Source organism: Protomyctophum bolini (genome assembly GCF_963924005.1).
Source record: "Protomyctophum bolini genome assembly, chromosome: 12".
Lineage (NCBI taxonomy): Eukaryota > Metazoa > Chordata > Actinopteri > Myctophiformes > Myctophidae > Protomyctophum > Protomyctophum bolini.
In genome coordinates, this window is record NC_137873.1 from 15,327,644 (window position 1) to 15,344,744 (window position 17,101).

Consider the following 17,101-nt stretch of genomic DNA (forward strand, 5'->3'; position numbering starts at 1 on the left):
CACTCCATATTTGGATAGCGGACACACAGACACACAGACAGACAGACATGATCTGCTAGGTCTCATAGTAAGTGCTCATTGCGTTCGCAACAATTCTTCTACATTCTGTAATTGTGTAGACTTTGTAAATTAACTGATGCAGATGTTTACCAATAATTTAACTTTTGAGAGCGTAAAACATTTTACACTCTCAAGAGTTAAATCTATAAGCGTCCATTTGGTTACCAGCTCTCCATCATTTAGCTGGGGACCATGGATGGAATCCCCTCAAGCAGAGGCGGAAAGTTCTTATAACGGCAGGGGGTTCAAGCAGCCACGCCCCCTCCCCCCCCCCCCCAGCGGTGGAAAAAAAACGAGTTTTGTTTTCGAACAAAAGCCACCTTATTAGCATTTGAATGCGGCATGCGCGGCGGCCCAACACCTATCTTGTAAATGTAACCCCTCGTAAAGGTATGACTACGTGCATGACAACATGACCACTGGGGAGGGGAAATCAGTCAGTGGGTGCATAATTTACTGCAGTGCATATAGATATATTTTGCCAAAATGCAGTGGGTTCAGTCGCGCCTTTGCCAAAATGCCAGGGGGTTCAATCGCGCCTCTGAACCCACGGAGTTTCCGCCACTGCCCTCAAGGACCACTGGTCTAGGGCTCTAGGCCAGGGAAGCTAAGTTTTTAAGTGACAGTATTCAACGGGTAACCAATCTCGGTGTGACACCACACCAGACACGCGTCCACGGTGACGGTCCACGGAAGGAACGGGAGTTGCCGCTGAGCCAAGTCAGTCAAAATTGCAGAAAGTGCCGTTCCGTCTATGCGGCGTCATGCAGAGATTGGCGACCAATTCTGTCACATTCAATTTCAAACGTCGACTGGTTTCACAGTTTCACCCACCAGCTCCTCGTGAATTGAATCGACATAATTCTATGGGTCACCTATCTCGGCATAACACCACCACCACCACACCGTGACGGAACGCCGGGGAGTTGCTGCTGTGCCAGGCCGGGCTGAGACACTTTCAGACGGGGTGGAAGGTGGTTTGTTAACTGGTACCGGACCAGAGGGGACCCCAGGCTGCAGGAACAACAACAACAATGGAGCAGGGACACTCTCCATGCCCGCGGTGGTGGTGGCGCTTGCCGACATGTTGGTGTCGCATCCAGAGGAGGCTCGTCAACTGGGACAGACCGTGTAGAACCTGCATCCTGCTGACTGTCACCATCCAGATGATATGGTGAGACACTGAGACACCATGACTCATGAGTCATGACGCAGTCATATTTATAAAATATGATTGTAGTTTAAAAAACATTTAATTATGTTTGAATGATTATGGACCACAATAGAAAATAGCCTTTGGCTTTTACAGTATGTGATAGGCTACGTATTTTAATTAATGTTTGCTGCTTTTAAACTGTCAATAAAAATAAATACATCAGTTAATTTATATAACTATAGTAGGCCTATAATATATGATAACATCTATAGAGATTATTGTCTAAAATAGTCTAATGTATATTATAATAATATATATACAATTCAAAGATGCTTTGTTGGCACGAGGGGGTTGGGGGGTGTAGACAAACGTTTAAATATGGAGATACAAGCTTCTGCCCAACAGCAGCACTCACGGTCCAAAATGGCAATATACACCAGTGGAGATTGCATAGGCCTACTATACTATTCAAATCAATAATTGCATTCATGAATAGTTTATATTGAAGGGTATTTTCTATTAATCTTTTGTACACAAACTATACCATATAGGTCTCAGACTCTCAGTATGCATACATAATATGCAAAGTTTGTATCAATATTTTGTTTATTGTGTGCAGTTTCTATTTCACCACAAGGATCAGAAAGCTTTACTTTTTTATTTCTGCTTTAATCATCATCAAACAAACCATGGATTTGACACTCTGTGTATTGTGATTGTTCAGTAACAGGGGTCCCAGTCTCTCCAGCTTGTATATTTTCAGGCCAGGATACAAATTTAATCACTTCCAATTAATGAGTGTATCCTGTATGAGGTTACTCTCTCTCTCCTGAAATTAGTATCCCAAATTGAAAATGTATTTTTCTTTAAAGAGCCAGCAGAGACTGTTACTGAACAAAGTAAACACTCTAGTCTACAGTGCTGATTGCTATCACGATATAGGCCTAGAGCTATTTAAAACTTATTCTTTTGCACTTATAACACAGGTTTTACAGGGTCGGAAGTCAGAACCTGTAAAACCATAACAGTCTAGACTCTGACATACTTATATAATTTTTTTTACAGTCATATATTGGATAGTTAGGTTAATCTGAGATATTTTGTATACGTATGTTTACACTAACTTTAAAGTGGCACTATGCCATTTTGTTTTATGAATACAATGTCATTTTATCTAATCTAGTATGTTAATACAATATAATTTATAGTCAGACATTATCGGGGTGGTTGTATCTTGTCTCCCTGCTCTTCTATTGAGACATTTAGATCGTGTCAAAGGTCATGTCTCACCTAGACACGGGATCTGAGTCTGACACGAATTCTGACCTGGTGATTCAATTGATCCCCTTGAGCAAGCAGGCCGGCTCTATTGGCTCAATGGTAAAAAAAAAATCACCACGTGCGCAGGAAACCAAGTTGAAAATCCAGGGTAGAAGAGGAAAGTTTACATAGTGCTGCTTCAATGTGTGCAGTGAGGTAAACGCAATCTATGTGGACCAGCGGGTCGCGTTTATGTAAACCTCTACATTACAACGCTGTTTCTCAACGTCCATTTGTCCATTTGGTTCCATATGTACACTTTCAGAGTTAAATTAGCAGCACTGAGGATTTTACAGTGTAGTTCTCAACCTTTTCAGTCCGTGACCCCCCAAATAATTGTATTTGAACTGGGGCCCCCCACCCCGATAAGCACTTGGAATTTAGGAGTTGAGGCATTATACATTTGACTACAGTTTGACTCAGTTCTACAGATAAATATTATCATGACAATAGCAGATCTACAAGCTTGTAAATTAGCAATTTTATTGTTGCCTCTTTCTTATATTATAATACAATTTGGCCAATGTTTGACCAGTTTTATAGGATAATTGGTTGATAACCCCGGGTTAGCACAGACAATTCAGGAGAGGGAAACAACAGTGATGTATAGCCTACGTATAACATCATAGCCTACATGTTTCTTTTTCTTGCAAAACCAATAAAATGGAAACCAAAACAAAAGGTATTAAAAATCAGCTATTTTCACTTTTTCAATATTTTATTCATGGAAATGATTTCATTTATTTATTTCATTTATGAAATACTTTTGAATAAGTCACAACTTCAAAAGTCACAACTTTTGAATGGTTCAAAAGATTTAATATAAATATATTTTAAATCTTAATAATAATGTTTTTTTTAATGCATGAAATGAAAAAAGGGAATATTTAGCTGCGGAGAAAATTATTATTATGAGGATCAGCTTGGCGCATTTGGCACCCCCTTCCCCCCTCGGTGTCACTACTGCTACTCGCGACCCGACCCCTAAAAATTGGTCCACGAGCCACTGGAACCAGTGCAGATTACAACATACACTACACACTGTAGGTCTTGTTCAGGATTAGGTTCAGTGTACAGATTAGCCTGGCATCTGGCCAAAGGTAATTAAGATCACTAAGGACCAGGCTGTAAACAAGAGCACAGAGCTGCTACAAACAGTGGGCCATGTGAACTCTACAGCAGTAGTTACTACACCTTTTTGTGCCAAGGACCACCACCTGAAAATCATTAGTGCCTGGGGCCCCCAGAAGTGAAGATTTGAGTTAAATGATTCAAAGGTATTTCAATATTCTTTTCAATATTTTCAAACATAGCAGATGTACAAGCTCGTGGCACAAAGTGACGCACTGTGAGCTTGTAGATCTACTATATAAATAGGCCTACCGTATATGCTGAGGAGGTTATAACCGGCAATGCATCGCTGCTAAAAACCAGTTCAACTCACCGTCGTGTGACGTGTGACGCAAGCTGATGGTCACTCTACCATGAATAGCCATTTATTCTTTCTCTCTCTGTTTGGTGTTTGCAGGTTTGTTGCCTTCACCTGGTACAGACTCTACTGTGCGCTGTGTGTCTCTCTGGCTGTGATGATCGTCTTTCTGGAGCTTAAAGATGTCGCTCTGTCCACTTCTAAAGGTATCGTCATACTTGATATTCTTCATTTCATTTTTTATTTGTGTTCAGGGTTCCGACCCACTGCTTGGGAAACAGTGGTTATTAAGCTCTCCCGCCATGAAACAGACCTGGTGGTGCCTGAATGTGGGCCCATGCCTTTAGGTTTAACCTTCATGAAACAGTCCTGGAGGTGCCTGAACATGGGCCCATGCTCAACCGTTCTCCTATATGGCAGTGAATGCTGGAACCTGAAGCCAACCCTGCAGAAGTCTCTAGACGGGTGCTACACCAGAATGCTGCTTGCAGTACTTAATAACACGTTATAATGTTGTATAAACATGACAATAAAATAATACATGTCTTATCTTCTTACAGGGGCTCACCTATGGCGGCAATTGACTGCAAGGTAGGGTGTGTGTGTGTGTGTGTGTGTGTGTGTGTGTGTGTGTGTGTGTGTGTGTGTGTGTGTGTGTGTGTGTGTGTGTGTGTGTGTGTGTGTGTGTGTGTGTGTGTGTGTGTGTGTGTGTGTGTGTGTGTGTGTGTGTGTGTTTGTGTTTGTGTTTGTGTTTGTGTTTGTGTTTGTGCATTTGGGCCTTTGTTTGGGCGTGCACAAATGTTGCCTGTCAGAGCAAATGCTATCACATTGGGGACATAATTGACGTTCCTGATTGGATATTAGTGAATTTCATAGTCTTGTAGGGGTTAGGGTTAGGCCAAGGAGATATGGAATCTCTGTGTAATTCCCGTCCCGACATCATGTGAGATGCCATCACACCACCGCATAGGGTTGATTGACTGCACATGGTTGGCTAATCCGATCCCAGCTCAAGGATGTTGATGTCAATGCATGGGTAGCCTATTTACGGATGGATGGCAGTGGTGGAAGTAACAAGTACATTTACTTAAGTTGTATTGATAATAAAGTATTCAATCAATCAATATACCTATATATCGAATCCTAAACATAACTCCTAAACCTAAATGTATATGTATAATCCTAACCCTAACCACTAAACCTAAACTCTAAATGTTTCATAACAAAACAAGGCTTTTTCTTGTCATGACTAGGAATATTGTCCTCACAATGTGTATTTCTTAGATCTACTTCTGAGGGGCATGTGTCCCTCACAAGTAGAGTAATAGGCTATGCACGCACGCACAAAGCATTGAAATGTGGCAGACAGTCAGGTCACGCATATCTCTCTGATTAACATAGCAAATAGGAGAAGACATTTCACAGGAGTGTGAAATATTTCCAATTATCCTCCCTCTCCAAGACCAAATGAAAATGTTACAAATGCCAGGGCCGGCCGAGCGGTCCAGGCACCTAGGCTGGTAATCGCGGGTTCGAGTCCCAAAACCGGCGACCTTTGCTGCGTGTCTCCCCTACCCCCCCCCCCCATCTCTCTCCCCCTTTCCTGTCTAACTACTGTAAATATATCAATAAAAGGCAAAAAGCCCCCAAAAATATCTTAAAAAAAAAAAACTTGGCTTTCAGGCTTCGTCTACAAAAGGTGCCATGGGCACATATGACAAATAACGTACATGATTTAATTTAATAACATTTTACTTTGATAGTTGATCTACAAGCGACACCTTTTGCGCTTGTAGATCTGGTATTTGTACTGTTTTTGAAAAGGTTTAATATATGGACCTTGTTTTCAACAAGGGAAATAATTTTGATGATTATGCAAAAAATAATTGTGATAATCTCAAATGATAGCGATTATAAGAACAACAACACAAAAAAACATTGCATGGATATAATAATTGACAGGCATAGCCTATAGAAGACTATGACTTTTGTCAAGGACCCTCTTGTAGATCGGTTATTTTCAAATAGTCAAGGTTTAAACCCCACATTTTGAGAACCACTGGTCTCTAGACTATTTGAGGAAATGAGTTCTTGCCCTTTAAGATCCTCAAGAGTTAAAGGTGGTGTAAGTCAGTGGTTGCCAGGGACCCCCAGAAAAGGAAAGTTATGTATAAAGTAAATTATTCACAATTATCGACATCTTCTAAATGTTTTTCAAAAATTGCAACATGGAAACGATTGACAATTATGCAAAAATAACTGCGATTAGGTGATTATGTAATAATTGTGACAGGTCTAGAGACGAGGAGACTCGTTCGCCACTGAGACTATATCTGACAGTGTCATAATATGTAATTTGAGGAGAGGAGCCATGCATGCTGCTGTCTGAGTGAGTTGATATGGGTATTATCTTCTCACCACTAGGCGGCAATGTTTCTTCAGTGTGTTGTCCATATGGCATTATTCAGACAGACAGACAGACAGACAGTGAAAGCTGAGAGGGAGACAGTTACAGTTTATCTAAGGTAAATGTCCTGTGGCAGCTATACTGAACCAATTCTTTCCTTTTTTCCCTTTTTTTTAGTAACATGTACGGTAAAAATACTTTTAGCCCTGGCAGCCCTGGCAACGCCCTGCTCACCACAGCCCGCATGGAACGTGCTCGCACATGCGTAGACTATACAGACTATTGCTGTTTTGGCCGATAACCGATATAAACTGATTTCCATTCTGAAAAAGGCATATGAACACTGAATTTGAAAAAGCAATGCCTGTTATTGAATTGTTGGGCCATATCCCACCATAAACAGCTTGAATATAGTAATTTTATTTAAAAATGTTCCAACTTGTTGAGCCTTTTGAAAGCTTTCCCATAAAGATGATAGAATGTGCAGCCTTCATCATCACAAAAGGCTTTTTCAGTCTTTTGGTTTTTTTCCTCAAAAATAATTATTATAAAATAAAATAGCGGCTATTTTAAGATCGGTTCAATACCGATATTGCACTTGAAGGCCAACATCTTCCCATACCAATATGATGAACGATTAATTGCCCATCCATAATCTTTTGTGTTTTTTTGGGGTCATCTCTTCCAATTTCACGTGTTCACCCTGCCTGTATCTCTCTCAGAAATATGTCTTCTGTTTACCAAAGTGCTGGAGAGACATGCAAGGAAAGACCCCCCTGTTACTGAACAGTCACTCCATCTAATATAGCATTGAGTATACTACGGGAACATTCATGAAGTAGTTGAACCCGTTAGCCGCGTCGTTACCCGTTCGTATGACCGTCGCTGTCTTTATTAAGTTTCATCAAAGTAGTGTCGGATGGTTTCATTGGTTAGACTTCATGCCGTTCAGCTAGCATCCCGTTGGCCGTGTCGTACAGCTAGCATCCCATGGCTGAGAGGTTGACTAGAGGCAAAAAGTGGCTGGTTGCCTAGAGACGAGGCAGCCAATACGGCTGGCAAAAGGCAAAGCGATCGTTCATAAACCAGCTCCGCTGTGCTTCACACAGCAGCTGGTAAAAACGTTACAGAGTCACGAGGTTAGACTGGGCTCTTGTTAATACCTCTACCCCTAGTGTGTGTGTGTGTGTGTGTGTGTGTGTGTGTGTGTGTGTGTGTGTGTGTGTGTGTGTGTGTGTGTGTGTGTGTGTGTGTGTGTGTTCCATTTGGCTGATACCCCCAGCGTCCCCACTCAAGTCAGAGTGTCCAAATGGAACCAAATGTGTACCTTCTCTCAGATTTATACTAATACTGAGGATTTTACAGTCTAGATTGAGGTCCCAGAGATGGTATGAAAAGGGGAGGAGGGGGGGGGGTCTCTGTGGTCTGATGCATACCATACTGGGGGTCTTTGAAATGTAATGGCTGACCTAGAAACGCAAAGATCCTTTCATGTGGTTGGGTGTTTGTACAATTAACGCTTGCGTGCCTGGTGGGGTGTTGAAGCATAACTGAAGCCCCTAAACAGCCCCACAGCTGTTTGGGGTGGTGGGAGTGGGGTGTGTGTGTGTGTGTGTGTGTGTGTGTGTGTGTGTGTGTGTGTGTGTGTGATACACCGGTGAACTGGTTCACGTGAGGCCTAAACTGGACAACTGATTACTGACCTTTAATGCAGTGGTTCTCAAAGTGGTGTCTGGGGACCTCCAGGGGTCCCTAGTAGCCCTGGTCCAGAGCGTTAGTGAGTTATCTCCTAACAGGTGCTGCTCTGCTGTCTCCGTCTTTAGTAAAATAAATAAAATAAAACTACTTCGCTACTCACCAACACAAAGGCTGTGTTTTGTGTTGTTGAAAGTCCATTCTCTCGGGACCCCATCTTCTCTGTATAATACATGTTTTTTGGGGGGCAGAAAATAAAATATGTCCGCCGGATGGAAATACATACACAGATTTGGTCAATATTACCATTGACCGGAGAATACACTTTCAACAACACAACACAGCTTTAGTTTGGGTTAGTTTTGGGTTAGTTTTGTTTCTTCACCACCAGTATTTTAACCACTTTATCGGACAAGATCAGGCGTGTTCGGGGCGGTATGACCACAAACACTTTGTGCTGCGCTGCAAGCTTGTACATCTGCTGTATTTGAACATTATCCTGGAACGCAGTCATCTATCTCTCTATACCACTATTCTCTCTATCCTTGCTGTCCTCTGTTTTGATCGAGGATAACCAGTCCTACATTTAGCTGGCGGAAAAAGTGGTTGCTCAAAATGTGGGTGCTTTGCCAAGTTCCCATGCTCTGGAGGGGCGGCCATAGTACTCCTCATAGCGGACACAGCTGGCTGGTGCTTGTATGTTAATTTTGTCTACTTAAACTATGGCGAAAAATGTTTGTCTACCGTTTTTCACTGACAAAAATGAAATTAAAACTATGCTATGATGACTAAACTAGGACAACATTTGACAATTTTGTCAACAAATAAAAAACATTTTAGAGAGGGATTAGATTTTGTCCAAACATTACACAAATCGGTACACATTTTCTCTATAGTCATGTGATCAAGACTGATCTGTTCGGTTTTCAATATTCCATCCTGATTGCCAAATTCCCAACATTGCTGACCCACAATAATCAATAATCAGTCTTTAAGTTGCCTCTCTCTATATCCTCATATTCTCTCTGTGTCTCTCTCTCTCTCTGTCTCTCTCTCTCTCTCTCTCTCTCTAAATTCAATTAAATAGGGCTTTATTGGCACGAGAAAAAATTGGCATGTTTACATTGTGCTCTCTCTCTCTCTATGTCTCTGTCTCTCTCTCTGTCTCTCTCTGTCTGTCTCTCTCTCTCTCTCTCTGTCTGTCTGTCTGTCTCTCTCTCTCTGTCTCTCTCTGTCTCTCTCTCTCTGTCTCTCTCTGTCTCTCTCTCTCTCTGTCTCTCTCTGTCTGTCTGTCTCTCTCTGTCTCTCTCTCTCTTATGGCATCTGGCAGTGAGACAGGATTGTGTCGCTGCTCACCTGCTGGTGTCCATCAGAGATGCATTGTGGGTAATTGTGAGACAGGCTTTCCGGAGTCTCGGATAAAGCCTTGTGGGAGATTAGCCGACCCAGAATGCCGCCCGACAGCTGTTTGTGTGTGTGTGTGTGTGTGTGTGTGTGTGTGTGTGTGTGTGTGTGTGTGTGTGTGTGTGTGTGTGTGTGTGTACAGTACAGTACAGTACAGTGGTGGAAAGAATGTACACCACTGCCCTTGTACTTTAAGTACAACACAGAACATATTTTTCCTATATGTGGTTGACTCATTTAAAATAATTTAAATTTGTTTAAAATCATTTTATGATTTTGGTCGAAAACATTACCAACATCTTCCGCGGCACCTTGGACTGGGGTCATATCTGGCAGGCACCCTAGGGCACGGGTTCTAAACCATTTCAGGCCCTCAAAATAATCATATTTGAACTGAGAACACCCCCTGGGGGGGTCCTGACCCACAGGTTGAGAACCACTGCCCCATAGGGTGCCACAGCACTCCCTTTGAGTAACCCTGCTCTGGTAATGAACTATTACAACACGACTGTTGTCAGCCATAACAACATGTTGAAAACATTACACAAGTTACACAACAACAACAGTAAAACTGCCACAGCAGTTATACTGTTTCACACTGACGGACAACGTGTCCCTTTCTGGTGACAAATAAGAGGACAGGTGTCACACAGACGTCACATGTGTGTTTGTACTGATGTTACTTCCCACACCTTTTTATCCCCCTTATGTTAAAGGTAGGTTAAGTGGTGAGCAGAGAACATTGGAACTGAAACACTATAAAACTAGAAACTGTGTGGTTGCCTCCATCGCACCCATCGCACCAACGCCGCTGGACACTCTGCGAATCCACCCGGAGACGTTGCGTTAGAGGCCAAGGCCATGAAGCAACATGCAAATCAAGTTTGGTGCTGATCGGATCCCCAGTTTGTGACATATGCCATTTAGGAATAAGTCCCTCCCACTCATTTTACAAGCCAATTAAATTGTCACTTCACCCCTGAGATCATTTGTAAGTATTTTGAAGGGGATTGATCCCCCAGAATATTGTTTTTGCCCCTCCTATAATCAGTTATAGTGTCTAATGTTTGTGTTGTCTGACCACAAACATTAAATGCCATTGAATGGATGGAGATTTTGTGTCTGAGCAAATCGGCATACAGTATGTATGTCGGTGGGAACCCTTGGCCAATAAGGGACCACCATTCTTGATGATGATGTACGATGATTAGAGCGCCCTTGACTTCACACCATTTTTTTACTGAACAAACACTATGGCAATGATTACGGTATCACTGTAGTGCTTTAACCTTTTAACAAAAACTTAAAACCTTTTTGTTTGAACCACCAAAATAATATCACTTACTCGGTAGCAATACCACAATGTTTACATTTGCTGTTAACTAACTCTTAACTCTTGTATTCAAAATGTTAATGAGTATAGGTATGGCATCAAAATAGTGCCAAAAGTGCCAACAGTTTGTCAAGTGCCAATTCAAAATCTTTTAAAAATAGTCAGCAGTGCACAAAAAAAAAGAAAATGACAGAGTGCACATGAAAAAAAGAATTGACAAATTGCTTTACATCTCTAAATCTGTGATGTGACATTAAAGCTATAGCTGATTCTGATAATTACATAATATGTGGCAGCCTTTATTATTGCACTCTGTGTTGTGCAATAAAGTAAGCTTACTAGGAACTTAGGAAGCAACGTGATAAGAAGGGACTGTGTGTGGTACTGTTTATGTGCTGTATTATCTCTGTGTGTGTGTGTGTGTGTGTGTGTGTGTGTGTGTGTGTGTGTGTGTGTGTGTGTGTGTGTGTGTGTGTGTGTGTGTGTGTGTGTGTGTGTGTGTGTGTGTGTGTGTGTGTGTGTGTGTGTGTGTGTGTGTGTGTGTGTGTGTGTGTGTGTGTGTGTGTGTGCGTGTGTGTGTGTGTGACCGAATGACAAAGCTGTTTCTCGGCTCCCGGAACTGCCTGGGTAGTTGCATTACGTCATTTAGCCAACTTGACACACAGGGGCTGGGGGTGTGGCTCAAAGGGCCAGTTCTCATTGGCCTGGGGCAACAACAAATAAAGATGATGTCACTTTCCTATTTCTCATTTCTGATCAGAGTGACAGTCTGTCTGTCCGTCTGTCAATCGATCTATTTATCTGTCGATTATGTATTTTAGATTGTCATAGTGTGGATGGTGACAGCGTTGCTTTGTGTCTATGTTTATCGTGTTTATGGAACGTTGTGTTTACCTGAGTACCAAACTCACACGTGCGTGCGTGCGCGTCTGAGACTAAACAACAGCATTAGCAATTAAATATGAGGCAAGGAACACCACCTTCCAGCCTATAGTCTTCTGCACCACCCCTCTTAAGAACTCTAAAATAATCGTACCCAGGTACGATCTCCCACGTGGAACGCCAACATCTTAACCCACTAAACCAAAGGGATATCCCTATGACTCAGGGGAGATGTTAGACTGTTTAGGCCATCAGGCTGAGGCCGCTACACTCACCACCCTTTTGACCTCCTCCCACGGGAAAACCACCTGGGAATATACCCTTGGTCTCCCACATGGAAAGCCAACCACTAGCCAAAGGTAATTGCCTATGGCTCAGGGGAGATATTAGACTTGTGAGGCCATCAGGCTGAGGCTGTGAGCCATTTAGCATTCGGAGAATGTGGAATTGTTGCCTGGCTATATACGCAAGACTATAGCCTCTTTGTGACGGCAGCAGCGTCGCTCCTCAAGGCCAGGTCGTCTGTCAGCAGCACTCCAAGAAGGAATTCTGGTACTTGTTACCCTCTCGTCTCCACAGCTGAGAGTCCAGGCATCGTTATGCCCTTTTCACCACGTGTGGCGTGGATGGTTCAAGGTCCTCTAGTCTACACCACTGTTTCCCAAACAGTGGGACGGGACCCGTTTGTGGGTCACGGACCGATTTTTATGGGTCACGACTTGAGTAAAAATGCAACAGAAAAGAAAATGTATTTCAATTCCTCTCCCGCCCAATTAAAAAAAAATGTTTATATATTAAAAAACAAACAAATTCCATAAAAAAATATATATATAATAATTAAGAAGTAATGAAACTAGCCGATGTACAAGCTCACAGGCTAAACCACCGCCTCTACACGTATACCAAGGAACTTGAACTTGGTGACCTTCAAGACTGCGATTCCGTTTATGTGCTATGGATGGCTGCGTGCTCCCTCATCGGCCTCCCGTATTCCACAATCGGCTCCTTGGTCTTTCCTTGGCGTTTTCAAAGTGCAATATCTGAGAAGCCATCGTTGGCTACGCAGTGTGCAGTGTTTTTTGATTGATTGAAATATTTATTAACATTTTGCAGAATTACAGTACATTTCAAGCACAAACTCAATACAAAGACTGTTAACTGTGAGTAGACGACCCAATTAAGCATTGCATTTGTTTACAAGAGGGTCCACCATGTTCAGGGGCGGTGGGGGGGATTCAGATTTTACGAGGGCCAGTTTCGAATTGCAGCCGTCCGTAGGTGCCCTTTGAGAGCGGTTTTGAAGGAGTCAAGGGATTTGCATGTCTTAATGACTGTTGGTAGGGCGTTCCACATTTTGGTGGCATGGGAGCGAAAATAATTTAGTCCCTTGTTTGTGCCGAATCTGGGTTGTACATGGTTTGTTGAACTCCCTCTGGTGTTGTGGGCGTGGACTTCGTTAACATTAAGGAAGTATCTAGACAGGTACATGGGTATCTTGGTGGTGTATCGAATCTTGTGGACCAGACCCATTGCAAGATGCTGCACTCTGTCGTCGACCCTAAGCCATTCCAGCCTGTCAAAGTGGGCAGGGGTGAGGTGGGTTCGGGGGGTGAAGCCAAGTAGGAGCCTGACCAGTTTGTTTTGGGAAGTCTGGAGCTATAGTTTGAAGGGCCTTTGAGGTGCTGTGGTACCAGGAGGTGCATGCATAGTCAAAGAAACCTTGTACGAGGGCTCCTGTTAAGGTCCTGTTAGTGCAGTAGCAGCCGGTTTGGCGCTACGTGTGACGTACACCGTACTGTATGTCTTTTATATCTGTGCATCTATTATCTATATCTGTACAGTATATCACTCTCACACATCAACACCCCGACCTTGTGTCAGGAGATGAAACAATATAGCAGCAGACAGACATACACACCCCCCCCCAGCATTTAAGGACAGCAACTAAGTACATTTACTCTCAGTACAATTTTACTTTACTTGAGTATTTATATTTCTTTCTATACTTCTACTCCACTACAAATTATTGTACTTTTCATGCGACTACAGTTATTTGAAAACTTAAGTTACTAGTTACTTTGTATCATTTAGATTAATATAGCGAAAACATAACTTAAACAATTTAGCCCTGTTTTATATGTTGTATATTTGAAAATGTCAGATCTATACACTTACAGCGCGTCACGTTGTGGATCTGACTTTTTTTTTTTTAAATGGACACATTTTGAAAACCTTTGAAACCTTTTTTGCTACTTTAAGTAGTGTGGAAACCTCATATGTCCAAAACTGTTACTTTTCAGGATTCAAATTCAAAAAATTGCTAAAAGAATTTGCAGATCAACAAGCACAAAACATGTCACTTCGTGCCGCGTTTCAAGCTTGCTATTCTGCTATTTTGGAGACTTTCGTGCAATGCTGCATGATCAAGTAGGGCGTTAATTTACAAAAAACCAAAACAATATATGGAGATAAGAGGTTTCAGTATAGCCTATGCATGTCAAACTGGGCATCCTTCAAATTAAAATGATGAGAATCACTGCTAGAGCCCTGGCATCATATTCCAGGTCTTTTGTCACACAAATGGACCATAACAGGTCAATTTGGTTCCATTTGTACCTGTTAAGTTGACATTGCTTTTTTTATAAATAAACGTTATAATAAATTGAGGTCCCACATATAAATGGCATTTAATGGGGGTCAGTAGCATATTATGCATGTCAAACTGGGCATCCTTCAAATTAAAATGATTTGCCATATCTTTTCAAATGGGGTCTTGAAATGAATTAATTTTACACTCTCAAGAGTTAAAGATCTATAAGGGTCCATTTGGTTACCAACTCTCCATCATTTAGCTGGAGACCACCAGGAACCCCCTCAAGGACCACTGGTGGTCCCCGGACCACTGGTTGAGAAGCTTCATTCATGAATGAAAAAATAAAAACCCCAATTTTTCATGTGTGCGGACTCGGCCCTATAGTCAAAATATGGCCCTCGAGGAAAATTAATTGGGGAACCCAATGTCTATATACTTTTGGCCTAAACTATAGTGAAGTTGAGAATATACAGGTGTTTAACTTGTAACAGAGTAACATTGTGGTATTTCTACTTTTCAAAACATCCAAGTATTTCCTCCATCAGTGTTGATTTCGTCGACTAAAACTCTGACGGAAAATGTTCGTCGACTATTCCCTTTTCACTGACAAAAAACTAAAAAAGGTACGACGACTAAAACTATAGGACTAAATGTATTGACAATTTCGTCTAACAAAAACTAGGCCAACTGTTTCCATCTTCCTGAAGGCGTTCTGACAACAACCCCACCCGAGTCGACCCGATATCACAAGGGGGTGATGAAGTAGGCCAGGGTGGGGAGGGGGGCATCGGGGGGTGGTTGGGTGACGGGGGTGTGTTTCTGTCCTCCTGAAGCCCAGCATGCGTCCTGGTGGAATGCTGTGTGACCGGCTCTATTTTTAGCCGGGCGCCCCTTTGCTTGAAATACTCCACACCTCCAGCCAAGCTCCCAATGAAGATAAACACTAGCTCTGCTCTCTCCTCTCACGCTGTGTGTGTGTGTGTGTACTCTACGTGTGTGTGCTGTGACACGTATAAAGAAACAAAACAAATCAAAAAACATAGTCAGACGTGACCCGGACCGGATAGGACCGCCCCGGAACGCACCAGAACCCTCCCTCAACCTCTCCCGCTTTCCCCGGACAAAGAAACTCCCCAAAAAGTGTTGTGTCATTGTATACATCTTCTACTGTGTTAGAGATCTGTGGAGAAGGAACCCCCAAAGCTCTCTGGATGTCCCCTGAAGCTCACGGCGCAGCAGTAAGGTATGGAAATATCTGAAAGGAGTAGTTCACCCCAAAAAAGGACTTATTTTCTAGCAATTGCACACCTTGAATTCAAAATGGGTTTTTTTCGGGTTTTTTCTCCTGCATTCCTAGCTCATTAAGACCTGAGGCTGTGATTTAAAAAAGTCTTCTAACGGTTTTCTGAAAAATCTGTTTCCGTCAGTGGTTCTCAAACCTTTTCATGCCAAGGAACCCCACAATTATATATATTTGGCCGCCAACCCCCATAACAAAATATTTAGTTCCCGGCTTTTCTTCTTCAAAATGTTCGCTTTAAAAATGTGCTTATTCAAAGGTTTGAACAAATGTACACTAACTTGCATATACATATTCCTAAGCTAATAATTTGATGACCGACTCGAAGAATCTTCTACTGACCGATGATCCGGTCATCAAATTATTGGCTCATGAATGCAACAAAACCAAATAAATGTCCATTCAAGGCTTCGTAGGTTGTGTAATTCATAAAAAATACGTTTTGTTTTGTTTTTTTTGGGGGGGGGTACCTGGTTCTCAATAGTGAGGGTCTGGGGGACCGGACCCACAGGGATCCTTGAGAGTATTCCGGGCCCGGGGGACATTAGTTTTCTATTTATGGAATTTATGAAAAAAGCTTTTGGGAATGTTTTTTGAAAATGTTTTGAAATAACAATAATAATAATAACGGAAAACAAACTGTAGGAAACAAAACATAAAGGCACCTATGAAAATGAGTCTGTGACCCCACAAATGGGTTCCGACTAGTCCTGTGATTGGGAACGACCATCTAAACTTTTTAATTTGTGCTGGTGAAGTCGTTTGGCTGAAATCAAGTCGTCACGAGATATAGTTGCCGCGTCCGGAGTCACTAGCATGGTACAGGGAACGGGACATCAGGCTTCTTTCTTGGAAAGCAGCAGACATACGGTACATTCGCTCATGTCATACTCAGAGTAAATAAGACTGTCATGTAATACTCAAAGTCAATAGCACTGTCATCTAATATGGCTTGTAGCTGTTGGCTTGGAGATGGTTGGTCTGGCCGGCTTGAAGTGGCCCATGTACAGTATGCTCCAGCGTATGACGGTGTGGCTTGCTGTAAATAGCAGATCTTTGAAGGCACACAGTAGTACAGTATATACAACTTTGCCCTGTGTTTACATAACGAAACAATACATTTTAACCATCATTTCGATCAACCACTGGAGTAGGGTGGTGGTGTTTACTTGCAGAAACACTGTATTGTGATGTTTTCACCCGGACAGGGCGTTCTTGGGCTACCAAAACAAACAGCGGAAACACCAACACACTGCGTGTTTCTGCTGCTAAACACCGTTACATACAGTATATACCTTTGAGCTTACAATAAAGTACAAAACTGACTGGCTTCGTACAGATAGACAGTGAATTAGACTAGAGACTAGGCTTGGTTTTATCGTTTTAGTAGTGTCGTTCATAAAACGACACGAGGATGTGTGTGACGAGTGAAAAATCTGCCGTATTCGCTTCAGGCGGCCCCCGATTTGATTCCCAGGGCCCTTCCCGGTTGCTCACTGAAGTGTCCTCGAGTTCCTGATTC

General features: G+C 42.3%; 1 protein-coding gene across 2 annotated transcripts in view; it reads left to right on the forward strand.

Annotated features, from left to right (window-relative positions):
- Positions 1-807: 807 nt before the first annotated feature.
- The window catches only part of retreg1 (reticulophagy regulator 1), a 22,239-nt gene continuing 5,945 nt past the window's right edge, over positions 808-17,101 (forward strand). Inside the window, exons 1-3 of one of the 2 annotated variants that reach the window (XM_080777474.1) lie at positions 808-1,234; positions 4,065-4,171; positions 4,526-4,556. In XM_080777474.1, the coding sequence (XP_080633600.1) occupies positions 1,095-1,234; positions 4,065-4,171; positions 4,526-4,556 (278 nt within the window). In that variant the 5' untranslated portion in view covers positions 808-1,094. Of the gene's footprint in view, positions 1,235-4,064; positions 4,172-4,525; positions 4,557-15,265; positions 15,523-17,101 lie in introns of those variants that run through there. The other variant, XM_080777475.1, reaches the window with a different exon arrangement.